At 48.5% G+C, this 26770-nt stretch overlaps 3 protein-coding genes across 20 annotated transcripts in view; 1 reads left to right on the top strand and 2 right to left on the bottom strand.

Annotated features, from left to right (window-relative positions):
* The window catches only part of FANCI (FA complementation group I), a 119645-nt gene extending 96341 nt beyond the window's left edge, over nucleotides 1–23304 (bottom strand). The window contains exons 1-2 of one of the 2 annotated variants that reach the window (XR_013536644.1): nucleotides 9102–23304; nucleotides 1693–1803 (exon numbers count right to left, since the gene is read on the bottom strand). The gene's annotated coding sequence lies outside the window, so the exon portion shown is untranslated. Of the gene's footprint in view, nucleotides 1–1692 lie in introns of both variants that reach the window. The other variant, XR_013536642.1, reaches the window with a different exon arrangement.
* Nucleotides 89–11600, top strand: RLBP1 (retinaldehyde binding protein 1). Of its 6 annotated transcripts, none has more exons than XM_002749139.6 (9): nucleotides 89–264; nucleotides 1953–2016; nucleotides 2759–2850; nucleotides 3114–3242; nucleotides 4413–4617; nucleotides 6403–6581; nucleotides 9200–9358; nucleotides 10713–10823; nucleotides 11078–11600. In XM_002749139.6, the coding sequence occupies exons 3-9, from the start codon at nucleotides 2839–2841 to the stop codon at nucleotides 11234–11236; spliced, it is 954 nt and encodes a 317-aa protein (XP_002749185.1). In that variant the 5' UTR covers nucleotides 89–264; nucleotides 1953–2016; nucleotides 2759–2838; the 3' UTR covers nucleotides 11237–11600. The 6 variants fall into 6 exon arrangements, with proteins under 6 accessions (XP_002749185.1, XP_035146145.1, XP_035146144.1 ...); XM_035290254.3 differs by having other exon boundaries at nucleotides 2740–2850; XM_035290253.3 differs by having other exon boundaries at nucleotides 1953–2075.
* ABHD2 (abhydrolase domain containing 2, acylglycerol lipase) overlaps nucleotides 19284–26770 on the bottom strand; it is a 117974-nt gene continuing 110487 nt past the window's right edge. For all 12 annotated transcript variants that reach the window (XM_078326734.1, XM_054257223.2, XM_078326735.1 and 9 more), the window contains one exon: nucleotides 19284–25156. In XM_078326734.1, the coding sequence (XP_078182860.1) occupies nucleotides 24960–25156 (197 nt within the window). In that variant the 3' untranslated portion in view covers nucleotides 19284–24959. The remainder of the gene's footprint in view (nucleotides 25157–26770) is intronic.

Below are 26770 nucleotides of genomic sequence, written 5' to 3'. Positions count from 1 at the left end.
ACTCCAGAGCAGGAGCACACAAAGGAGGGCTTTGATGCCTCTCCAGCCAGGCCCAGGCCTCTCCCCTCTCCCCTCTCGGGTCTTCTTTGCCCCACTCCGGGCCTCCTGCGAGCCCGATTTAACGGAAACTGTGGGCGGTGAGAAGTTCCTTATGACACTAATCCCAACCTGCTGACCGGACCACGCCTCCAGCGGAGGCAACCTCTAGAGCTCCAGGACATTCAGGTACCAGGTAGCCCCAAGGAGGAGCTGCCAACCTGGCAGGTAAGTCAATACCTGGGGCCTGCCTGGGCCAGGGAGCCCAGGAGTGGGGTAAGGACTCAGGGGCGCAGGGAGACCATGTCCCAAGCTGCCTGTAAAACTGAAACCACCTGGCCATGCTCCAGGTTGAGCTAGACCAATTTGATGGTAGATTTAGCAAAGAAAAATACAGAACACCCAGTTAAATATGAATTTCAGATGAACAACAAATACTTTTTTAGTATTAAAAAAGTTCACATTTAGGCTGGGTGCAGTGGCTCACGCCTGTAATCCTAGCACTTTGGGAGGCTGAAGTGGGTGGATCACCTGAGGTCAGGAGTTTGAGACCAGCCTGGCCAACATGCTGAAACTCCGTCTTTATTAAAAATCCAAAAAATCAGACAGGCTTGGTGGTGTGTGCCTATAGTTTCAGCTACTCAGGAGGCTGAGGCAGGAGAATCGCTTGAACCCAGGAGGCAGAAGTTGCAGTGAACTGAGATTGCACCACTGCACTCCAGCCTGGGTGACAAGAATGAAACTCCGTCTCAAAAAAAAAAAGTTCACATTTAACTGGGCATTCTATATTTTCATTGGCAACCTGGGATGGCAGGGAACAGCATCGGCATGGCAAGAGGGATAGGCATTTTTTCGTTGTGTACAGCTTGTCAATCAGTATAGTTAAAACTCAAAGTTAACAGCTTGGGCATATTTCGAAAAGAGTTGCTTAGGAATACAGACTTGAACCTTGTATTCCTAAGACCTAGGATCTTGTTCTGATGCTCTGCACAACTGGCTGGGGGTATCCAGCCACTGTCCCTCCTGCCTGGGCTCCTTAGGGTGGTTCTGTCAGCCCCTCCATTTCCATTCCTGTTCTAGCAAAACCCAAGTGATAACACAGCAGCATTCCGGTCTATCTCTGCACCCAAAAATTTGGGTGTCTACCAGCCAGAAAGATGGCTTAGATTTGGTTCCTGTCGGTGGATTATGGCCCCCAGAACTTCCCTGCCCTTGCTGGGGCTGTGGAGTGGATGGAGCAGGAGATGGGAGACCCTTAGGTATTCTTTGGGGTCCTCCACGTCTCTTTGTGCAAGTTAGGGTCATGATCAATATGGAGTTAAGGAAGAGAAGGGAAACTGTGTTTTAGAACAGGATGCTGCGCCAGGAGCATTGCAGGAATTGTATGGTTTTCATGACCGTTCTTTTTGGTAGGTACTGTTGTTACCCTCAGTTTACAGATGAGGAAACGGGGACTGAGGAAGGTTAAATAACTTGCTAGGGTCACACAAGTCATAAATGACAAAGCCTGATTCAAAGCCAGGTCTCCCTAACCTTTAGGGTTTCTATGACACTAGCTCTCCTAGAGAGTTTGCCTGCAGAGGTCTTGGCTCTAGGCATCAAAAAAAGACTTGGCATCAGGCAGACATCAGTTCAAATCCCAGCTCTGTCACTTACCAGCTGTGATGAGGTAATTGAACTGACCGTGGAATCTGGTCACAGGAAGGAGCAGGATGGTGAAGCATTCTTGAAGGCACTTAGGCGGGACATTTAGGCAGGAGAGGAAACCTGGAAACAGAAGAGTTGTCTCCAAAAATACCCAGTAGGGAAGCAGGTTGTCATGTGGGCCATAAATGGGATCTGTCCTGGTAACCAAGCATCGCTTATGTGTCCATTTTTAAATGACATGTCGCAACCCTTCCATTCCTACTTTACAGGGAACAGCCAAGGCTCGGGTTAAACCACATAGCCTGCAAGTGGAGAAGAGGAACTTGAACCCAGGTCCGACTTCCGCGCCACAGCGGGTTGCCTCTTGGTGCTGACAGGAAGTCACAGCTTGGGTCTGAGTCCTGATCCCTGGAGATTTTTTGGCTATGTTACCTTGGATGAGTCACTTCTCCCCCCTCCTCTGTTTCCTCCTTATCAAATGGGAATAATAAGGCCAGCCATGGTGCTGAGAGAGTGGATTTGGGAGTACTTAGCATGTCCCAAAGCACAGAACACACTCCCAGCCTCATGATTATGTACTTATGTAACTGGTCATTGCCCATCTTGAGAGTGAATGAATTGGGGAGAGGGCCGTCCACTAGGCTGGGAAGTGTCTGAGGGACCCCTTTGGGCTGGAGAAGGATGGCCACAGGAGGGAGGAAGGATCACCTTATCCTGCAGTGATTGTGTCATTGGGAATGGAGCCAGACTCTTGTTTTTTCCTGGTGGGGCCAACTTGTCTGAACATCTGAGGACTGAGCCATTTGCATGTGTGCCCTTCGTCAAAGCAGTGTTTCCCAAAGTGTAGCCCGAGAACCATCTCCCTGGGAGCCACCTGGGCATGCTTTGAATTGCAGATGCCTAGGCCTGAGCCTGCACCTCCAGAGTCAGAAGCATGGAGGTCGCGGCCTGGGCACCTGCATTTCTAACAAATGCCTCAAGTGATTCTGATGCCATTCAAAGTTTGAGATCCACTGTTCTGAGATAATAACAGAATGGTTTCTCTAACCCCTGAAGCCCTGACTTCCTCTCCTAGGGAAGGGGTCCAGTGGAGAGGCCAGGACAGAGAAAGCAGATTTCCTTCTTTTTCCAAGGACTCTGTCTTCCAGAGGCAATATGTCAGAAGGGGTAAGTGTGCCATCCTCCAAGGCGCTCCTCCACCCAGCACCCTTCTCTTCCCTCTCCCTCCCGCCTTACTTCTCTATCACCTGCTCTGCCCAGGATTATAGGCACACACTCCTCTCACCTCTCTGTGGGTCCTGACCTCACAAAACGAGAAGGCTGAACAGTGATCTTGGGCAAGAGCACGAGTTGAAGGTGTGAGCAGGTCATTTCCATGGCTGGCTGGGGCTGACAGCGGGGATGTTCCTGTTTTCCCTTTCTCTGCCCAGGTGGGCACGTTCCGCATGGTCCCTGAAGAGGAGCAGGAACTCCGTGCCCAGCTGGAGCAGCTCACAACCAAGGACCACGGACCCGTCTTTGGTCCGTGCACCCAGCTGCCCCGCCACACCTTGCAGAAGGTGAGGTGGCTGACAGTGCCGGGAGGGGCAACCTAGGGGGCAACATAAGGGGACCGTGATCTCGTCCTCTCTCCTGCGAAAAAGGTCCAGCCCCAGCACTCCAGATCGTCCTAGACCTGATAGACTGGCCTGTTCTAGGGTCCTTCCTGGTGGCAGCAACTGGGTTGACCAGACACCCAGCCAGCCCAACTCAAGACTACAGCCCAGAGCCTCTGAATGGGGGTCCTCTAAACTAGACTCAGTGTGAGGAGCATGGGTTTGGAAATGGCCCTGGGGAGCAAGGATCCAGCTGCTGCCCCTGCTAGACGGGCAAGGGGCCTGAGTTCCAGTTTCAGTTTGCTGTGTGATCTTGAGCAGATGGCTTTCCATTTCTGGGTCTTGCCCTCTGCACCTGTGAAAGACAGTTGGTGAACTAGCTCAGGGATGATCAGACTGTGCTCTGTGGAGGCTGACAGAGCTGCTGGGGAGGGTGGGAAGTGGCTGAGCTAAGCCTGGGCTCCCAGCTTCCATCTCGGCTTCCTTGGGCATCTCACAGGAAAGGTGCTATTAGCTCCTTCACACTTGACTCCCCCTCCTTTCCCTTCGCTCCTCAAGCTGTCCTAGGAGACAAGTGTCTGAGGCCAGCAGAGGGAGGAAAGTGAGGCTCTGGGCAGGAGGCAGGCTGCCATGTGCCAGAGAGCTGTTTTTGAAAAAGTTGGAACGAAGCTTGGGAGGCAGCAGGGAGACTCAATGGAAAGAGGAGTTTCAGCTCCGCTCCTTTCTCTCCGGGTGACCTTGAGCGAGAATATCTTCACCTTGTTGAGCCTCAGTCTGCTCCTCTGAGAGATGGGGATAAGAACACCAACCATGTGGACTGTGCAAAGATGTAAAAACACAATGCCTTTAAAGGACTTAGCAGGTTGCTAGGGAAAGGCTCAGTAAGCATAGGCTGTCATTATTAGAAACATTTAGACTGTTGGCCACATTCTGCAAATATCCAGGATGAACAATTTGAATCCTCTCCACACAGAACAATCTCAGGTGCTGTCCCTGGGGCAGAAGAGAGAGGGCGCTGCTGCAGAGCCTGGGCCCCTTGGGCTGGTCTGGCTCTGGGAGGAGACTCATCACCTGTGTGTCCTGCCCCTCACCCGCACCTAAGCCTAACCTTATGCACACCCCACCCTGTTCCAGGCCAAGGATGAGCTGAACGAGAGAGAGGAGACCCGGGAGGAGGCGGTGCGCGAGCTGCAGGAGATGGTGCAGGAGCAGGCCGCCTCCGGGGAGGAGCTGGCTGTGGCCGTGGCGGAGAGGGTGCAGGACAAGGACAGCGGCTTCTTCCTGCGCTTCATCCGTGCGCGGAAGTTCAACGTGGCCCGTGCCTATGAGCTGCTCAGAGGTGAGGCCCGCGCTGGAGTGCCGGCCCTAGTAGGGCGGGGGGCCGTGAGGATGGTGTCCACTCTCCCAGGCACTGAAGAGGCCGCTTCCATACTGTGGGCAAGTCAATTTCCTCAAGCCTTCATATACTTACCTGTAAAATGGGTTTGCTCCGGTAATGAACTAATGATTGAATGAATGGATTGTGTCAGGACCAGATTCCGAGAGGTCTAAGTCCTCTTAACTCTCTCCCAGTCTTGGGATTCACTGAATAAAACTTCGGTACTCCCCATTTGGGCGGCGAGGGGAGGAGCTTCCCTTCCTTATCCCTGGAGTCCCTCACCCTGAGAACCAGGCCCTGGCCCTGGAATGCTGCAGGAAGCTGGACAGTGCCTCGCTCAGGGCGGTTAGCTCACGTGCACTGGAACGGAAGATGCTGCCAGGCCTGGGAATGCAGGCTGGATGAAGACAGGATCCCTCAAGAAATCAAGTCTTGGGCACTGGGGGAGGGAAACAGGGTCTGCACAGGCCATCTGCAGGCTAATGATCTTCCTTTTCTTCCTTCTTCCTTCTCCAAACGGTAATTCAGGGCCATGCTGTGCCGACCACTGCTATAGGCCAAGGGATGCGGTGGAGAACGGAACAGACAAGAGTTCCTTGCCCTGGTGGAGCCTATATTCTAATGGTGGAAATAATACATTCAATAAATGAAGTAAAATTTTAGATAAAGTGGCCAGGGAAGTTCTAGTCCAAAGATATATATATATATATATATATATATATATATTTTTTTTTTTTTGAGTTGGAGTCTTGCTCTGTCACCAGGCTGGAGTGCAGTGGTGTGATCTTGGCTCACTGCAAGCTCCGCCTCCCGGGTGTTCAAGGGATTCTTCTGCCACAGCCTCCTGAGTAGCTGGGACTACAGGCGTCCACCACCATGCCCAGCTAATTTTTTGTATGTTTGTATTTTAGTAGAGACGGGGTTTCACCGTGTTGGGCAGGATGGTCTCCATGTCTTGACCTCATGATCCACCCACCTTGGCCTCCCAAAGTGCTGGGATTACTGGCACGAGCCACCACGCCTGGCCACAAAGGGAATTTTTGAAGAAAACCGCAGAGGAAATGAGATATCTGCGGGGAAGAGCAGCCTGGGCAGAGGGAACAGCAAAGACAAAGGCTGGGAGGTGGGAGGTTCCTGGAGTTTTCCGGAGCAGTGAGAAAGTTGGTGTGGTCTCTTGGCAGAGGTTCCTAGGTCCTCTAGGGGCTCCAGTTTGGTGCTGCAGGCCACAGAGGCAGGAAACTGTGATGGGTACAGATGGCGTTTCTGGACAGTACCGATGCTGCTGGAATCAGGAAGGGCTCTGTGTCCTGCCTGGGGTTGGGATTTTACTTGGGAACTCCTCCCCAGCCCTGCACACACCTCACCCCTCAGCTTACCCTGTGCCCAGCTGAAAAATCTGTGCCTTGTCCCCATGGGAAAGAAAATAACAAGTAATGATTCTCCTCATACGTGGGACTACATCTCATGTTTGCACAAGCTTATGATGATATTTACACCTTGAATCTCATTTGATTGCCTCAACAAATTAGTGAGATAGGCCACTATCTAGAATAGATAGGCCAATATTGAGATTCCATTTTTTGGAGAGGAAACATGGGACTCTGATAGGGTTGAGTAGCCTGTTCTGTCTTGCATAGGACTTATGCGGAAGAGCCAGGCAGGAGGCCAGGTCTCTGATGCCCACTAGGTGGGATGGGGTAGGGATGGGAGGGCTCCCTGAAGGGGTTCTTCTGCTCCCTCCACCAGGCTATGTGAATTTCCGGCTGCAGTACCCCGAGCTCTTTGACAGTCTGTCCCCAGAGGCCGTCCGCTGCACCATTGAAGCTGGCTACCCTGGTGTCCTGTCTAGTCGGGACAGGTATGGCCGAGTGGTCATGCTCTTCAACATTGAGAACTGGCAGAGTCAAGAAATCACCTTTGACGAGGTTAGTGGGGGCTCGCCCGGCTCCCACCCTGCAGGCTGGGTTCCCTCTCTCAACCCTGGTCTCTACCGGGCCCTCATTCCTGGTTCCCCAGGAGGCAAATTTGGTAGAGGAGAAAGGCGTGGGCAGCCACCTGCCGACAAGCCCTTTCCGGGCAGGCAGAGAATTCTCAGGGTGTGCCAGGGCAGCTGGAAAACCCAGTAGCTTTGCAGGTGGGGCTTGATGGTCAATCACATGTGGCTGTTCCTGGGTATCCCTGCCAAGTGTCTAGCGGGGTCACAGCTGTGCACCATGGGCTTAATGCTAAAAGCTGAGAGCAACAGAGAGACCAGGGATTCGTACACTGCGGGCTGGAAGAGATTCCGGAAAGCAAGGGTTGCAATCTACTTAGGAGCCCCAATTCTTTGTGCTTATATATACTCATTTTTGCTTGTCTGAACCATTAAGAGGGCTGCCCCAAGTGGGGGAATTAGGGTTTGTCTTGGGAGAACTTAGGCATGTGCCACTGAGCCTGAAAAAGATTCCTTTAATTAAAAAAAAATTGGTACAAACTAATTTATTTATTTTTGAGACAGAGTCTCACTCTGGTCACCCAGGCTGGAGGGCAGTGGTGTGATCTTGGCTCACTGCAATCTCTGCCTCCTGGGTTCAAGTGGCTCTTGTGCCTCAGCCTCCCAAGTAGCTGGGATTACAGGTGTATGCCACCATGCCCAGCTAATGTTTGTATTTTTAATAGAGACAGGGTTTCATCATGTTGGCCAGGTTGGTCTTGAACTCCTGACCTCAAGTGATCTGCCCACCTCAGCCTCCCCAAGTGCTGGGATTACAGGTGCTGGGGTTTTTAAAGTATGCCATCATACTACCTGTAAGTAGAGGAGATAGTTTTTCTTCTCCCCTTTCACATCTTGTGTCCTGATTTTTTTTAAACAAATTGATTGCGTTGGTTAGTACTTTCAACATAGAGTTGAAATAGAGTTAGTACTTTCAACATAGAGTTAAATGGTGGCAGAGATGGAGAAATCCTTATCTAATTAGTGAGGATGCCTCTAGTGTTTTCCTATTAAATAAGACACTGGCTGTAGGACTGAAGTGCACACCTGCGTATCTGTGTTCATTAAGGAAGAGACTTAAAATATATATTTTTTCTTATTACATGAGTGATATCTACTCATTTTAGAAAATATAAATAGCGTGGCTCACGCCTGTAATGACAGCACTTTGGGAGGCTGAGGCAGGTGGATCACCTGAGGTCAGGAGTTCGAGACCAGCCTGGCCAACATGGTGAAACTCCGTATCTACTAAAAATACCAAAGTTAGCCTGGTGTGTTGGCAAGCGCCTGTAATTCTGAGCTACTTCAGGAGGCTGAGGCAGGAGAATTGCCTGAACCCAGGAGGTGGAGGTTGCAGTGAGCCGAGATCGCACCACTGCACTCTAGCCTGGGTGAAAGAATGAGACTCCATCTCAAAAAAAAAAAAAAAAAATTGGGCTGGGCACGGTGGCTCACGCCTGTAATCCCAGCACTTTGGGAGGCCTAGGCGGGTGGATCACGAGGTCAAGAGATCGAGACCATCCTGGTCAACATGGTGAAACCCCGTCTCTACTAAAAATACAAAAATTAGCTGGGCACAGTGGTGCATGCCTGTAATCCCAGCTACTCAGGAGGCTGAGGCAGGAGAATTGCTTGAACCCAGGAGGCGGAGGTTGCGGTGAGCCGAGATCGCGCATTGTACTCCAGCCTTGGTAACAAGAGGGAAATTCCGTCTCAAAAAAAAAAAATTACAAACAAATTTAAAATAATTTGCAATTCTACTACCCAGGGAGCTCTACTATTGATATCCTTCCAATCTTTTTATACATGTGTGCACATGCACCTACACATACACACATGCACACACACTCAGCTCTTGTTGCCCAGGCTGGAGTACAATGGTGTGATCTCGGCTCACTGCAACCTTTGCCTCCCAGATTCAAGTGATTCTCTTGCCTTAACCTCCCAAAGTAGCTCGGATTACAGGAGCCAACCACCATGCCCAGCTAATTTTTTGTATTTTTAGTTGAGATGGTATTTTGCCATGTTGGGCAGGCTGGTCTTAAACTCCTGTCCTCACGTGATCCACCCACCTTGGCCTCCCAAAGTGCTGGGATTACAGACATGAGCCACTGCACCTGGCCCATACATTTTTCTTATAGTAATGGGATTATATTCTGTAATAATATGTCATGCACATTTTCCTATTAATCTTCTATATTGTTTCTAATTGTTCCAGAGTATTCCATGGCACAAATGTGCCATAATTTCACCAGTTCCCACTGATGGATTTTTAGGTTAGCTCCAATGTTCCCATAATTCTAAGAGCACTAGGATAAGCCTCTGGCTTCTCACCATGGATGTGACATTCAAGCTTGTTTTCTTGGATTTCTAACCAAGCTTGATTTCTAACCATGGATGTGACACTGAAGCTTGTTTTCTCGATACATTCCCAGAAGTGGAATGTCCAAGATCAAAGCCAGCAGCAAATTACCCCAGTGAAGAATGTGCCCGATAGCTCTCCCCTCAGGACCTCGAGCCTTAATTATCGTCGTGGGTTAGGTCTTACGGCCTGTTCGCTGTGTGCCCAAGATCTTGCAGGCATATTGCTTCATCCTGGAGAAGCTGCTGGAGAATGAGGAAACTCAAATTAATGGCTTCTGCATCATCGAGAACTTCAAGGGCTTCACCATGCAGCAGGCCGCCAGTCTCCGGACTTCGGATCTCAGGAAGATGGTGGACATGCTCCAGGTGAGGCCTGAGCCCTGTCACACAGGAGCTTCCTGCAGCTGGGGAGGCTGAGAGACTGGGCCTGCTTTCATGGTGCTCACAGGGATCTGAAAAATTGGACCACCTTGTGCCACAAAGAGCAGGGACAGCCACAATCCCAACCACAAGCACTTGTGTAGTGATTGACAATTTGCCAAGTATTCACTTTCATTTTTTCTTTTCTTTTCTTTTTTTTGAGATGGAGTTTCGCTGTTGTTACCCAGACTGGAGTGCAATGGCACGATCTTGGCTCACTGCAACCTCCGCCTCCTGGGTTCAAGCAATTCTCCTGCCTCAGCCTCCCGAGTAGCTGGGACTACAGGCGCGCACCACCATGCCTAGCTAATTTTTGTATTTTTAGTAGAGACGGGGTCACCTTGTTGACCAGGATGGTCTTGATCTCTTGACCTCATGATCCACTTGCCTCTGCCTCCCAAAGTGCTGAGCCACTGCGCCCGGCCTACTTTCATTTTTTCATTGACTCCTTGAGAGCATTCTCTCCCTCCTTCCCTGCTTCATTTTCCATACCTGGAAACTAAGGCTCAGAGATTTCAGTGACATCTCAAGGTCACACAGCAATGAAGTGGCAGAGGCCAGACTTGAAGGAGTACCTTTGACCTGGAATCCCATGTTGTCTGTCCACATAGAGTTAAATGATGTCAGAGAAGGTGAAATCCTTATCTAATTCCTGATCTTAGTGAGGATACTGCTAGTGTTTTCCCACTAAATGAGACACTGGCTCTAGGACAGAAGGGTGCACCTGCGTATCTGTGAGTGCATCCTGCCTCTCTTTGAATGTGGATTCAGCCCGAGAAAGAAGTATGAGTAACCCCCTGATAACTCACTCCTATATATGCTGACATGTCAGGAGTTCTTAGAGCCGACTTGGATCTGCTGTATGTGTATTTGGGAAAGGAGGGGTGGGAGGGAAGGTCATGGGAGGGGCTGACGGACAGTGAGGCACAGTAATAGTGGTTCTGTGGTTTGTCATCGTTTGCAGTCCATTTGGCAGGCAAGTGGGTTGGAGAAAACTCACCAAAAGGCCAAGCGAGGCTACTTTCATTTCTTTACCTAATTCCTGGTTTTACTTGCATTGGCAGTGAGAGGATTGGGTTGTATGAGTCTTGGGGTTTCCTCCCTGCAGTTTGGGGCCACAGTGAAGCCAGGGATCCCTAGTGGCTGGCCTGGAAATAGGACCTTCGGTGGGCCCTTCTCCAGGGCAGCCCTGTGACACTGGAGCAGTCTGTCCTATGCCATGCAGAGAGGCAGCAGGGAAGGAGTGGGAGCCTCTGAACTCATTGGGGCCACGGGGCATGGGGGGTCTCTGTCACTGCAGGATTCCTTCCCAGCCCGGTTCAAAGCTGTCCACTTCATCCACCAGCCGTGGTACTTCACCACCACTTACAACGTGGTCAAACCCTTCTTGAAGAGCAAGCTGCTTGAGAGGGTGAGTCCATGGGTGGCCCAGACAATGAGACGAGAGGGCCAAGGGTGGGGCCTCACCTAAGCCCTCGTCACACTCTACCGTGATCCTGAGCTATATGGATCCCACCGACAACCAGCATGGAGACCTGCGGGGAGGGGTGTCGCTAGGCAGCGACTACACATGGTGGGGCTTGGTCCTCCTGTCCCTTCCACCCTCAGCTCTCATTCTCAGGGCACCTCGTCTGGCTCAGCTCTGCCTCTCTTGTTTCCCTGCAGGTCTTTGTCCACGGGGAAGACCTCTCTGGTTTCTACCAGGAGATCGATGAGAACATCCTGCCGTCTGACTTCGGGGGCACGCTGCCCAAGTATGACGGCAAGGCTGTTGCTGAGCAGCTCTTTGGCCCCCGGGCCCAAGCTGAGAACACAGCCTTCTGAGGACATCTTCTGCCAGCTGAACTGTAGTTAGCATCCCTGGGCCTCTGAGCTGTCCTGGACCCAAGGCTAAGAAAGGACTGCTTGAGATGACTGTGGTCCCTCTGGAGCTCCCTAAGCCTGAGTGAGCTCAGGGGAAACCCTTGAACAAGAAGTACTGGGGGTAGTCATATTTCCACTCGTCCTTGAAACCTTAAGACAGTAATTTTTGTGCGAGGTTGTATTTCAAAGACTCTAGTTTTCTCAATCATTTCCTTTGTAATAGAGTTTTGCGATTTAGGGTCTGAAAGCAGGTAGGGAGCCTGGGTTAAAATATTCCCCTACTCCCCCCAAAAATGCAATAAAAGAAGATAAAAGAGGGAGGAAATACGTTCAAGTGATTTGACAAACACAGGCATCTTGGTGGCCTCCAGGCAGGCAGGGGGTTTTCCATGGAGAATTCCAGGTAGAAGAGGCATAGAGGCAGCTTCATTCAGGTGCAGTGTGACATGTGTGGGGTGGGCCGGAACTTGGACCTCTTTCCAGGGTGGCAGTCATGCTTCCTCCATCTGTCTGGGAGAGGGGGTTTCTCCACTAAAAGCTGTCTCCGGGCTGGGCGGGTGGCTCAAGCCTGTAATCCCAGCACTTTGGGAGGCCGAGGCGGGTGGATCATGAGGTCAAGAGATCGAGACCATTCTGGTCAACATGGTGAAACCCCGTCTCTACTAAAAATACAAAAAATTAGCTGGGCACGGTGGCGCGTGCCTGTAATCCCAGCTACTCAGGAGGCTGAGGCAGGAGAATTGCCTGAACCCAGGAGGCGGAGGTTGTGGTGAGCTGAGATCGCGCCATTGCACTCCAGCCTGGGTAACAAGAGCAAAAACTCCGTCTCAAAAAAAAAAAAAAAAAAAGCTGTCTCCTCCAGTCCCCTTGCCTGGATGAAGGGTTTTACTTAGATTTATAAATCTAAGTAAAAGGTGGCGTCTTCTCTGAGCACGCACTCGGTCCTCAAGAATTAAAGCTCTTTTTTGTCTTCACTCTCAGGCACTTCATAGTGATGAACTTACACTTTCCAAATCTACATTTTTTTTTTTTTTTTGAGACAGGGTCTCACTTGTCGCCCAGGCTGGAGTGCAGTGGTGCCATCATAGTTTACTGCAACCTCAAACTCCTGGGCTCAAGCAAGCCTCTTGCCTCAGCCCCTCTGAGTAGCTGGGACTACGGGCACATGCACTGCACCCAACTAATCGTTTACCTTTCTTTCTTTCTTTCTTTCCTTTCTTCTTTCTTTCTTTCTTTCTTTCTTTCTTTCTTTCTTTCTTTCTTTCTTTCTTTCTTTCTCTTTTTCTTTCTTTCTTCTTTCTTTTCTTCTCTTTCTTTCTTTCTCTTTCTTTCTTCTTTCTTTACTTTCTTTCTTTCTTTTACTTACTTTCTTTTTTTTTTTGTAGAGATGAGGGTCTGGCTCTGTTGCCAAGTGTGGTCTCCCACTCCTGGCTTCAAGTCATCCTTCCCACCTCGGCCTCTCAATGTGCTGGGATTATAGGTGTGAGCCATCATGCTTGGCCCAAATTTGCATATTTTGACAAATATAAATGCTTTCCTTCTATGGAGTTGGCTTTCTTCAAGTGCTCAGTAATTTTCAAGTGTGCGCTCATGGAGGTGAGAATCCGTTAGATGCCCTGTTTGCTGAGGATGCTGGTCCCTCTTGGGAAAGTGCTGGCTTCTTCTGGACATGGGTCTCCTAAGCATTGGCAGATACTGTTTCCAAGATGCTACACTCATTTTGCCACATAGAAACAGACATTGGCTGGCTAGTGGCAGGAGGTGAGGCCTTGTTGTTCCCACCAAGGTGTCCCAGTCAATCATCCCAAGACTTGTCTGCTCTTGCCTGTAGGGTTACCCCCTTCTTTGTGGGTGTGAAGCACCCTTAGTGCTGCACCTACCTTTTGGGGCAGGATATTCCAACTGTTTTCTGACTTTGGATTCAACCCAGTCCTACTATACCTTTGAGAATTTATCTGATCCGTGAGAGTGTGTATATATACGTGTGTGTGTGTGTGTGTGTGTACATTTATTTCTTATATACTTTCTTTCACTCTTAGGGTTTGTAGTGTATGTTCATTCCCCAAGAAAATTCCTTCTTTATAACATTCACAGTCAACAATCTGGGGTCATAAAATCCATGAAAATGAAAATGGTGTTTACACAGGACTCCTAGGCTGGAGGAGGAATCACAGCAAATTATTATGGGCACAAGGGTAGGAGATCAACCAGTGAGGAGTTTGTCCCCAAAGCTGAGGCTTCCTTTTTTGCAAATCAAATCTCACGTGGAACCTTGGCATTTAAACCTAAAAAGGACCAGGCGTGTGGCTTAGGCCTATAATCTCAGTACTCTGAGAGGCTGAGGCAGGAGGATTGCTTGAACTTGGGAGTTTGAGATAAACCTAGGCAACATGGTGAAACCCATCTCTACTAAAAATATACAAATTAGTTGGGTATGGTGATGCATGCCTATAGTCCCCACAACTCAGGAGGCTGTGGTGGGACGATCACCTGGGCCCAGGAGATGGAGGCTGCAGTGAGCTATGGTCGTGTCACTGCACTCCAGCCTGTACAACAGAGAGAAACCCCGTATCAACAAAACAAAACAACACCAATCTAAAAAGAGTGAAGCTGCCCTGGCAGAAGGGGCCCCATCCTGAGAGATCGCTCAAGAGCATCTGGAGCTAGGAAGGTATTTCAAGCATGAGAACATGGGTAACTGTCAATGGTGCTTTGGGGTCAAGTGAGAAAGGAAGAGAGACTAGTGTTTGCCAAGGTGGAGAGCACTAGTGGCCCAAGTGGAGGTGTTGATGGAGAGGGGTGGGGATGAGGCTAAGCTCAGTAATTGAAAGGAATGGGTATTTTTGGCCAGGCACAGTGGCTCATGCCCATAATCCCAGCACTTTGGGAGGCCGAGGTGCGTGGGTCACTTGAGGTCAGGATTTGGGACCAGCTTGGCCAAACATGGTGAAACCCTGTCTCTACTAAGAATATAAAAATTAACCAGGCGTGATGGCAGGGACCTGTAATCCCAGCTGCTTGGGAGGCTGAGGCAGGAGAATCACTTGAAACCAGGAGGTGAAGGCTGCAGGGAGCTGAGGTTGTGCCACTGCACTCCAGCCTGGGTGACAAAGTGAGACTCCATCTCAAAAAAGAAGGAAAGAAAAAAAAAAGAATGGGTAGTTTTTACATTTTCTTTCTTTCTTTTTTTTTTTGAGATGGAGTTTCGCTCTTGTTACCCAGGCTGGAGTGCAATGGTGCGATCTTTGCTCACCGCAACCTCCGCCTCCGGGTTCAGGCAATTCTCCTGCCTTAACCTCCTGAGTAACTGGGATTACAGGCACGCGCCACCATGCCCAGCTAATGTTTTTTATTTTTAGTAGTTTCACCATGTTGACCAAGTTGGTCGCGATCTCTCGACCTCGTGATCCACTCGCCTTGGCCTCCCAAAGTGCTGGGATTACAGATATTTTTTACATTTTCATGATATACTTGTAATTGCTCCTCAGGACTTGGGTCCCAAATCTGAGGGAAATACCGGTTGATCCCTGTCCACTGATCCCATCATCCCCGAGCCCGGAGCTACCAGGCACCCTCCTAGACACAGCCCAGGTCTGCTCTGAATTTGTGGCAGCTCAGAACATATCAGTGAGATCAGGCACATCCTGACCAGAAGACTCTTGCGGCAGCCTTGGCTCCTACTCAAACCTGCATGGGATGTTGGGATCGTCCCTAAGGTCAGCAGGGCTGGGGCCTTAGCTCAGGAGCCCTGGCTGATAAGAAGACCGAGCTTTCTGAGGAAGAAGTCATCAGAAACTCACTGAACCCCGTGAGCCAGCTCTGACTGTGCACTTGCGCCGCCCCCTACTGGCTGGGCCCTGGCACTGCCCTTCCAGGGACAAGCTGGGCAAGAGGGTTATAGCTGGGTGGGCTGGGTCAGACCTTGCCTGAGAAGGTAGTGATGCTTTTGGGGGGAAAAGTGTCTGAAGATTGTGAATGGCAAAACCTGACGTGCTCAGCCTCACAAAAATCCCGGCTGCCTATGTGTGTGATTCCTACAACGGTCCCCACATTATTGAAGAGAGACAATAAAATACTCTTTTGAAGGACACCAGCCATGGGAAGGAGAACAAAAAAAGAATTTCATAACAACCATTTGGTTCCCATAACAACTTCCTTTCTGGGGATATCTGGGGTGAGGCAGGGATTCTGTCGCATAAAAGTATGGGAGTTGGAAGGTTGCAGTGATGCATTTCTGCCATGCAAATGTGGACGTTGGGAGAATGGAGGCAATTCATCAAGCTGTGGGTGGAGGTCTCAGGAAGGAGACAGGTCCCAGCTTCAGAGAGCCTCTCAATGAAATTGGCCATGTCTTGGGTTTACCCAGGGGAAAGTGGAGGAGGGTAGTGCTGCCTGGAGGCCTGGCAAAGCCTAACTGGAAGAGGTGTACCTTTCTCTTAACTCAAACTAGCAGGGAAAGAGGTGAAGCATCACCTAACAGGTGAAGTGGAACACCTCTGATCCCACTTTTTTTTTTCTTTTTGTGAGACTAAGTCTAACTCTGTCACCCAGGCTGGAGTGCAGCAGCGTGATCTCGGCTCACTGCAATCTCTGCCTCCTGGGTTCGAGTGATTCTCCTGCCTTAGCCTCCCAAGTAGCTGGCATTACAGGCGCCTGCCCCTACACCTGGCCAATTTTTATATTTTTAGTAGAAAGGGGGTTTCACCATGTTGGCCAGGCTGGTGTTGAACTCCTGACCTCAGGTGATTTGCCTATGCCAGCCTCCCAAAGTGCTGGGATTACAAGTGTGAGCCACTGCACCTGGCCTCTGATCTCACTTTCTGTTGGAAGCTTGGCTCTCAAGTTTAGGAAACTCAGAAGTGTCAGATCTGGAAACTTGTGGGATCTCCTGGAGCCTCACTACTCAAAGTGTGGTCCAAGGAGGGCTGGACTCTCCCCACGGGGAGCTCTAAGGCCACGTCTCAGTCATGCTGCATCAGAATCTGCTTTAACAAGACCTCCAGGGGTGTGCACATTAAACAACCAATCAGGCCAGGCACAGTGGCTCATGCCTGTAATCCCAACACTTTGGGAGGCTGAGGAGGGATGACTGCTTGAGGCCAGGAGTTTGAGACCAGCCTGGACAACACAGCAAGACTCTGTTTCTATATACACAAAATCAACCAAATGCAGTGGCGTGAGCCTATAGTTTTAGCTACTAGAGAGGGTGAGGCAGGAGGATCTTTTTTTGAGATGGAGTTTCACTCTTGTTGCCCAGGCTGGAGTGCAGTGGCGCAATCTTGGCTCACTGCAACCTCCACCTCCTGGGTTCAAGTGATTCTCATGCTTCAGTCTTCTGAGTAGCTGGGATTACAGGCATGTGCCACCATACCTGGCTAATTTTTTTGTGTTTTTAGTAGACCTGAGGTTTCTCCATGTTGGTCAGGCTGGTCTTGAACTCCCAACCTCGGTCTCCCAAAGTGCTGGGATTACAGGTGTGAACCACTGCACCTGGCCTTAGGAGGATCTCTTGAGTCTGGGAGTTTGAGGTTGCCTGAGCCATGATCATACTACTGCTCTCATTAATATGGGCAACAGAGTGAGACCCTGTCAGAGAGAGAGAGAGAGAGAGAGAGAGAGAGAGAGAGAGAGAGAGAGAGAGAGAGAGACAGACAGTCAGTGCTTACAAAACAATGGCTATCTACCTCCCAGCAGGTGGCTCAAATGTGCATTGCTTAAACCCTGTATGTTGACATATGGAGGTTAAGATACGGAGGAACTCACTCTAGTAAGGATTCATATCTATGGATTTAAAGGCAAACTTTGCATGTGAGCAGAGAACAGAGAAGAAGGCTGCAGGAGCCCTTGGGAAGACCACAGCTGAGAGGCTAATGCCCCAGAATAAGCAAGTTCCGCTCCCGCAAGTCGCCTTGCCAGTAGGCAGGACATGTAGTACACCTGGATTTCCCAAGGTGACCACATATGAAGGAAAAGGATCAGGGTTTGATGGTGCACACACATGGCTCGTCAGCACTTCTGAGCCCAGAAATGTTTTTGCAAAGTATAACCAGGCTGGGCTCTGCTTTCCTTGCAGCCTATCAGATGCCCTGGTGTGGAGCTGGACCACGTTGAATACTTTGCTTGTAGTTTCTACCTTGGAGATGATGTATGAGTGGGAACCAAACAGGTAAAGCCAAAATCACTGCCCAAAGTGACATGGGTACTTTGAAAAATATCATCTGAACCTCTCACTTATCCTGAGGCAGGCATTCTTAGTATAATTATTCCCACTGGAAAATAAATAAATAACAACCTGAGGTTATGTCCTGCTAGAAATGGCAAGGATGGGACCCTGGCCCAGCAACTCTGGCTCCAAATCTCTTTGGCTCTGTTACTACTCACCCTTTGTCTCCAACGTTTGTTTTATTTATTTCTGGGGGCGGGAGAGGTACAGGCAGAGAAGGGAGGAGAAACAATGAAATGAGAATTTCATGTATTTCCAGGTCAATTTCACCAACTATCATCAATGAGGAGGCAATGACTTTAAGAGGAAACCAGTCTTCAGTAGAGATGCTGGGATAAATATGGTAGATAGCATGAATCAAAAGGAAGGTGTGGGTAGCACACAGCCACATGGAGAGAGGTGTTTAATTTGTCCTCTTTGGGAAGGGGTTCGCCAGTTCAAAGCCAAATTGCCTGTCATGTCTTTCAACCACTCAGATATATGGTAGCACTTTTACGTCCTCCCTCTAAAGATACCCAACAGAGAAGTGAGGAGGGGAGGCTGCCATATAAAGGACCATCCAGTTAGGTGTTTAATCCTCACCATGGGAAAGTACTCCCTACAGGACTAGAGCAGAGAAGCCTGTTAATGAAAGGCATAATAAACAAATAGCATGACTAGGGCAGTAAGTGAGGGGTCAGTGAACACAAATGCTGTGGGCTGCCTCACGAGAGGGCAGCTGTGTGCTACTGGTCCTACCTGATCACATTAGCATGCGGCTGGCACTGACCTGCCTCATGCCCCGGACCTGAAATCTCTTCCATGTAGTCTTTTCATAGGTGGTGTTCTTTGCAAGTTGGTTTTCTTGGGCCAAAATAGTTTGGTTATTTTGTGGGGGATAGGAATCGAGGGGAAGCTTGCTTACCAGAGAGGTATGAATTTTGAAATTTGGCATTGGCGATTTCTAGGTCTTGTTAATGCACAACTTCTAAAGGTAACACTCCTGACCCTGCGTAACTTGACAAAGGTTTTGTGTGGCCAAGGAGGGAAGGGAGCTGTAAGCCTAAGTCTCTTGGGGGTGGTACAACCTTCCCGGCTGAGCCAGTGCCTGCTCCTGGGAGACCCTTAGCTTGGGTTCAGACAGATTCAAAGAAGAAAACACCACCACCACCCAACCAACCCAAGATAATCTTCACTTAGGAAATGTTCACCTAGTCTTTTCAAAGAACATTATTGGAAAAGCATACAAATCACACATGGCAAGCACCATTTATATCTTGCCTTGCCTTTCAATGTCTATATGGTTCACTTTATGAAGTTATTAAAACACAAGCTGGGCACGGTGGCTCACAACTGTAATCCCAACACTTTGGTAGGCCAAGGTGGGAGGATTGCTTCAACTCAAGTTTGAGACCAGCCTGGGCAACACAGCATAAAACTAAAAACTAAAAAATTAGCCAGGTACAGTGGTGATCCCCCATAGTTCCAGCTACTCGGGAGGCTGAGGCACGAGGGTTGCTTGAGCCCAGGAGACGAAGGCTGCAGTGAGCTTGTGATCACACCACTGCACTCCAGCCTGGGCCACAGAGCAAGACCCTGTCTCTAAAAAATAAAAAAGTAAAAAACAAATATTTCCCTGATTTTAGTTCTTGGCTTTCTTGCCTGGAGAAGACAGGATGGACTAACATCAACTGTGGTGCGAAAATGGTGTTTTGTGTATTTCCATTAATCTCAGCTTTGGTGAAGACACAGGAAGAATCCTATTAGATAGAAAACTGCCATTATACAGAGGATGCACAGCCACACCACATTTTTAGTCTTTATTTTTTAAGTAAAGAAATTCCACTGAATCAAATATAACAAAATTACAGCTTTTGTTTGTAATGATCTTCGTTCACCATCATACAATCATAGTAGAATCAAAGTAATGTGAGAACATAAAATGATCAAGGACATAATTTTTTAGTATAATTTCTTAATAAAGGTAAATATTCCCATATTTAGAAAAAATTGCATTGCTAGTTGCAAATCTTAAACACCTCAGTGCTGAGGGATCCTGTACTTCCCCCCAGAGATCCAGCAGCACAGAGGCTTTCAGAACACAAACCCAAAAAGAGACTATTTTCAGGGCAGCAGTTTAAGTTTCAGAAAACCCAAACAAAACAGAACAAAACAAAACAAAACAAAATCAGAATTAGGAATGTGAAAGTGATGGTTCTCAAAAATCAATCTGGAAGCAGATCTGCCAGCGTAAGAATGTGGTTGAACAGAGTCTAACCAGGAAAAGGAGAGTTGCAAACTCGCTCCCCTCCCCCCTCCCCCCAGCCCTGGCATCACTAAGGCAGCGGCAGCGGCAGAAGTCAGAAGCTCAGGTACAGTGAAGGTCTTCCTGAGGCAGTGGGAGAGACCCAGATCACCTGGAACTGGTGTGGAGAGGTGACAGGATTCTATGTGGACTTGTGCTTTAGGAAAACTGAAGAGGCCAAAATGAAAACCAGACGAAACCTAACTCCTACACCCAGGAACTCTGTCCACCCACATGAACAGCCTGAGAAAGAGTGGCTGGTGCTGGGACCACAGGGGTCAGCAACTCACCTAACTGCACAGCGTGGGTGATCTAGAAGGAGTCTGCCCATGGGGACAAAGGGCATTTCTGCAGGTGCTCTCAGTGGACTGTCCCCAACTTATGGCAACAGATTTCTTGGCTAATGGGGACGAAAAGCAAGAGAAGGTAGGATATAGATTTTATTACTAATTGACAGGAGTCTAGTTAAAAGCTGACAACTTCATGGAACTCAGAATGTTACACTTAATCCACCAGTTAGAAATTAACTTCAGTTTATTATTATTAGAGATGCATGAAGGCTCTACCCACACACATGCTAGGAAAAACAGTTCAGAAAACGTGGGCTCTGATTTCAAAAACGAACCTCAGTCTACTCCACAGCCTGCTTCCAAGGGCCACTGTAGGAGGATGCCTGCCTGGCTTGCAGCATCCGGGGGCAGCAGTAGCAGCAGAGATGGGAAGGAAGCAGGCTTGCCTTAGGTGGCATTCCAGCTCCCTCTGCCAGCAGGGGCCAGTTCCCCCTTCCTTAGTTTCAACTACAACTTGGCAAACGCAATTCTAGTTTAATCGGGGGTGGAGGGGAGGTGAGGGGGTTTACTTCCCTCTACTTAGATGATAACACACGTAGAAGAACCCCTTTCTGTCAATTGCTTGGCCTCTAAATGCCACAGGCAGGCTACTTTTCATGGCTTTTTGAAGCATCCAAGTAATCCAAAGTGGCTTTGAACTACAGAGTAAGGCCAACAAGGGTGAAAAGGGGCCAGAGCTGAGGTGTTTGGGTCAGTTCTGGATCACTCATATTGTTGAGGGAGGGGGTGGGGGGCATAAGATAACAAGGAGCCCACAGGCTACTTAACGAAATTCTCTGGTTTTGCTGTGGCTTTGCTTCAAATTTCCACAACAGAAGAATTTGAATTTGAATGCCACAATATTGTAATACCAGGGATTCTCTAGAGGGAAGTTAAGGTTTTCTGGGCAAAGGAAACAATTCCAGATGATACTGTGACAGAATGCTGCAGTGAAATGCTTCCTCATGACTCTCCTGTCCTGCCTGAAGGACAAAGACCTGTGAGTGACTTCAACTTGACGTGATGTTTCACTGATCTTTACTTCAGCTCTAAGTCAGAATCAATGCCACAGGCAAAGAAAAGCCTCTTACATCTCAGACATCTGCTTGCCTAGCAAACAAAAACAAGAACACATGTATTGTTTCCCTGGAGCTGGCAAAACAGATCTCAAGTCACACAGTCACAAAGAGAGCTCTCATTCAGATGCCGGGCATATAAGCTCAGCTACCCAGAAAGTTCAGCTTTAATGAAGACTGTGGTTTTAGAATGAAAGCCTGAGCAGGAAGGATTTCTGCCCTGGGAATGCTCAATGCTCTGCCTGAGTCACACTGGAGGATGGAGACAGGCTCCTCATTCCAGGGGCCAGCACCTGCTACAGTCACAAGACCACCCTCAGAACAGCAAGGATCTTATGACAATGGGGACTCTAAAGAGAAGCCAGTCAAAGACACAGGGTTTTGGACAAGATCAAGGGTCTTCACCAGAATACAGAAGCCCCCTCCTTCCAAGTCCCCTCAGCGTCAGCCGTGAGCCCTGACACAGTCGTTTCCACCTGCAAGGGCTGCAAAAGCCAAGCTCACGCAGATGTTCAGCAACGTTCAAGCAAACGACGTGTAGATAGATGAAGTGGTCTTAGACATGGTCCAAGAGGAGGGAACAGGCTCAGAGAAGTGAAGGGATTTGCCCACGATCCACAGTGAATTAGAGACAGTTAGGAAAAGAATCTAGGTATATTTCCACTCTTACGGTGACTCATAAGGTTCCCAGTAAGTGTAAAGCACTGCAGAGAGGTTAAAATACTGTAACAAACAGCTTTCTTTCTGCTTCCATTCTGCTCTGGAATCATTTGTGTAAACTCACAGCAGGAAAAGATAACCATTTTCTTCAAGCCTGTTAAGCTCACTTCTAACATAAATACAGTAAAGAAACCTGACACCATTTTTTTGAGTCACTTAATCCTAACTTGACTGGAATCAGTGTCTTCAAACTGCTGAGGAGACACGGAGTACCACAGGAGAGATGTGGGTACTTCTCTTCATTGGTTTTGAACACATTATTCCTGCAATGGAATTCTCCAGATGGATGCAATTTATAGCCTCAATTTGATTTTCAAATACAATACTCAAACACTCTTTACAAATTCAGCCTTGTTTTAGCCCAGATAGAACCTTAGTGGCAAGAGGGGCAATCATATAATCATCAGAAATGAATGATTTTGGGAAGAAAGGCAAGGACACCTGGAGGAAGGAAAAAAGATGACCTATCTGTAAACTGCCGCTCCCTCATTTATCAGCCAAGTTTGCATCTCTGTAAATTCAATGGCTCTGTGCTCTCATTCAGGGACAAACAAGAATTTTCTTGTAAGACAGCCACAGTCACATTCTCATTTCCATGCCTGAGAGCCTGGAGCTTGAACAAAGGGCTTCAGTTGATTTCATATGAGCCAAAATGGAATGTGAGTGCCATTCGGAGTCACACACTAAAAAGATTTCAGCTGGGACACTGGCTCCCACAGTTGTCGGGGAGCAAAATCCGGCTGTGTGGCAACAAAGGCTATGCTGCCAGCCCTGCCTGTCCTCCACGGGGGCCACCAGGGCCGCCGTGCAGACCAGACCCCAACCGGTTTGTGTGACAACAGGGCTGTCTTTTCTCCTCCCAAATTTCTGAATGGAGCTGACACCTGGGCCAGCCCCTGTTTTGTCCTATAGGCTAAGGGGTGTGGCCTCAGGCATATGAAAGGAGCCTCTCGCTCTTCTGGGGTGGTGATTCAATCCCAGAAAGTTATTGCTTGGTTGACCTATTCTCATAAAAAGTCGTGAGAAATGAAGGCAGTAGTAGCAGGGAAGATGACTATGAAATCTTCTAGATCACAGCTGTGGTTGGGTGAAGGGAAAAGTAACAGAGGAGAGGGACTAGCTTCCAAACTGAGGGGTAAAGTGCCCATCTGTGCTAAAAGAACACAAAAAGGAAATGTATCAGAAAAATAATACACTGGGGGGGAGGTCATAATGATAGAAATTAAGGAGTGTCAGGAATTACACCAGAGCAAAGTTGAGACCACAGAAATTCAATCTTCTGAGATAAGGGCTGGTTTGGATGTTACTTGGATGATCTGGTGATTGTCAGAGAAAACACCTTCTTCAGGTTACAGACACCACAGTCACAGTCACTTGGACCCATGCCCAAGCCACACCCACCTGTGGCCCAGAGGGTTGACATTCAGGTGCCCAGGTGGCTTCCTTGATCCCTGAAACATCCCTGCAGACCCACTATTTATATTCCAGTCTGTCCTGGACTCAAAGGAGATGAAGGAGGGAAAATCTCTTTTTAAAGTATCCACGCAATTTTACTCATAGTTCTGTTTAGTTCCAGATAGCAACTAATGATTTTTCAAAGTGCAGGGTTTTTAGATATTCAAGTACCACAGGATCAGAGAAAAGGTGTACTTGAAGCCTAGAGCTGCATTTTCACTTGAGAAGACACACTTTGGAAAGATCTATCCAACAGACTGCAAATATAGGCTGGTTTCAAAATAACACCCTCTTAGGTTGGAGATATCTTTCTCCAAACTCAGATCCAGCTTTTGAATTGGTTGGTATCAAAAGCCAAAATTAAAGGGACGTGGGTTTAAAAACTAAAATGACAATTGAGTGCTTAAAAAAAAAAACAAAAAAAACCTCAAAACATCTTTTTATCAAATAAGGGACAAAAAAAAAAAAGGGTAAATGATGTTATCTACATGCTTAGACTGGGAGAGTAGCTCCCAGGTTCCTCTGAAGGGACATTCTCTCAAATCTCAGTAAACTGAGTTTGTCATTGAACTTTGGACCTAGTAGTGCGCTCAGCAATCTACCTGGTCCAAGTCCCCCATTTTAGAGGCAAAGAAATCAAAGTCCACAGGGACTTTGTCCAGGGTGAAAAGCAGAGCCAGGGCACAGCCCAGATGCTCAGCCACCCAGAGCCCTTCTGAGACATCACACTGTGGTCACACCATGGCAGTTCCATGGCCGGCCTTGCTGCTCTGGAGGCCGTGGGATTACAAATTTCAATAAAATGAGCTATGAAGATGTTTCCAATTTAAGGGTGCTGTTGAACACCATTTTCAAAGTTTGCCTGGTGATGAGAATCACCTGGGGCAGCTGTCAAAAATTAAAATCCCCAGGCTCCTTCCTAGACCCAATGAATCAGCCTCTCTGAGGGGAGGGACCTGGGAGGCTGAATTTTTAACAAGTGCCCCACATAACTCTCAGCAGCAGCAGCAGCAAAGTGTAGGGAAATGGTCTTACAAGACAGGGTAAAAACTTGGCCTGTGACTCAAAGGAATTTCCTTTGCCATTTAAGAAGCCACACTCTGGCCTGGGAAGCCCAGCTTCTCAGGCTTCCAAGCTGAGCTGTGTCTTCAGCATTGGCCTGGAAGGGTGCGCTCTTTTTAAGGTCTATGTAAGGACACATAAAACCATCACAAAATGACATATATCCTTCACTGTTCTCAGAAAAAAGCCTTTTGATGGCAAAGCGAAATTGCTATTCAGACACATTTTTAAGTAGGGAAACTAGATGTACTTGGCTTAAAAGCAACCTGGTGCTGAAACTGGACAGAGGGCAAGAACTCTGTCGCTTGTCACCATGGCTAACAATGCAATGGAGAAAACCAGTAACTAAGCACAAAAATAGCCTGGAGCTCCCAGGAAGAGCTGCCTACTCAGAGGCAGGTGTGCATGGTGGGTGCCCCCTGCTGATGGTGTGAGGTCAGATCCAGGTCACTCAGGGAGATGGGAGACCTGAAACGGGGCGAGGGGATGCAGCTTCCGGAGGAGGGCTGCTGGAGTGTGCCAGAGTCCAGAGGCCTCACTCCAGGTCGGCCTCCACCTGCTCCGTGTCAGAGCACTGCGACTTGTTACGCTCCCATTGGCAAATGGCGTTGGCATACTCCACCACCAGCTTATCCATCCACGTCAGGGGCTCAGGGAACAGCACAGAGCCCTCAAAGAAGCCCAGATGGCCCCCGTGCAGAGGCAGCACAAACATGACGTTCTCCCGTTTCTCTGCAGGGGAAAGGCAGCTGAGTGAGTTACTGTTCTCCAGTTTGCTCCAGGATGCTAGCTAGGACAGCCTGGGCTTTCCCCACAGAGGGGTCACCTAAGTGGGGAAAGCTCACCAACCTCCACTCACTCTGCCTTGTTCACCAAAGTAGGGGGCAGGCAAGGCAGGGGCATCTAGCAGGTTTTAGAATACAGCCTGGCTTTGGAGCTGAATGGGCACCAGTTTAAGAAGGCCTTAGAACTCTAAGGGGTTCTCAAACTTGGCTGCATATTAGAATCAGCTGGGGAGTTCTTAAAGCTCCTTAAGCCCAGGCTGGCCCAGATGAATGAAATCAGAATCTCTGGGTGTGGAAGGTCGGGGAGGCATGAGGGAGGGGAATTCCTAAGCATTGGCATTACTCCAGCTCCCCAGGTGGTTCAATGTGCTTCCTAACTTTGTGCATCGGAATCACTTAGGATATCTTGTTAGAATGCACATACTGATTTTAAGCCTGAAGGGAGAGCTGAGATGCTGCATTTCTAAAAAGTTCCCAGGTGATGTCCATGCTAGTGGTAGGGGTCAGGCTCTGATTAGGGATTCACAGCATTTACAGTATTATTTACTAGAGAACAAGGAGAATTCAATTGAGTCAGTGATTTTTTCACTACAGACATTTATCTTCAAAATTCTTAAAGCTGCAAGTTGTGTTAAAAGATGCCCAAGCTCTCCATGCCACATGCTAAGCGGACGTACTGAGAATTAATAACCTGGAGCTTGACTTTACTTTTTATTTTTTTGAGAGCGTCTTGGCTCACTGCAACCTCCACCTCCCGGGTTCAAGTGATTTCTGTGCCTCAGCCTCTCTAGTAGTGTGTACCACCACGTTCGGCTAATCTTTGTATTTTTAGTAGAGATGGGTTTCACCACGTTGGCCAGACTGATCTCAAACTCCTGACCTCAAGTGATCAACCTACCTCGGCCTCCCAAAGTGCTGGGATTTAAAGGCGTGAGCCGCCACACCTGGCCCAGGTGCTTCTATCTTTAAAGCAGATGGAGAGGAGAGGCTGTCACAAAAGATTGCAGAATCGGATTTTGTTTTGCTTTTCAAGTCAAATTTTATTTTATTTTTTTTACCATTTATTTATTTTTAGAGACAGGGTCTTGCTCGGTTGCCCAGATAGCTTGCTATAGCCTCAAACTCCTCGACTCAAGTGATCTTCCTGCCTCAGCCGCCCTAGTAACTAGCACTATAGGCAAGTACCATCATGCCCATCTAATTTTTAAGTTTTTTTTTTTAGAGATAGGGTCTTACTATGTTGCCCAGGCTTGTCTCAAACTCCTAGCCTCAAGTGATCCTCCCATCGCAGCCTCACAAAGTGCTGGGATTATAGGTGTGAGCCTAGTCTCAAATTTTAAATCTAATTATCTCTTTATGTCGAACTCTCACACTTAAGGGAAACCTAAACCTGAGATAATTTCACAGAACATCAGGTGGCTCCCCAGAGCCCCACTGGCTATGGATATATATGACGGTCCTGTCTCATGCCCTGGGAGGGACACGAGGGAGGCCTGATGCCCAGGCCCTGTCACAGCCCAAGGACTTTCAGACCACACAGAACACTGACTGCAGTGAGATG

The sequence above is a fragment of the Callithrix jacchus genome, chromosome 6 (assembly GCF_049354715.1).
Source record: "Callithrix jacchus isolate 240 chromosome 6, calJac240_pri, whole genome shotgun sequence".
NCBI lineage: Eukaryota > Metazoa > Chordata > Mammalia > Primates > Cebidae > Callithrix > Callithrix jacchus.
This window is presented reverse-complemented; position numbering and strand designations above follow the sequence as displayed.

Excerpts from the sequence above, each read along its gene's own strand:
- RLBP1 (XM_002749139.6), top strand. Across the intron at positions 3,243-4,412 it reads CCCGCCACACCTTGCAGAAG|GCCAAGGATGAGCTGAACGA; the intron begins GTGAGGTGGCTG and ends ACCCTGTTCCAG. Across the intron at positions 6,582-9,199 it reads AAGAAATCACCTTTGACGAG|ATCTTGCAGGCATATTGCTT; the intron begins GTTAGTGGGGGC and ends TGTGTGCCCAAG.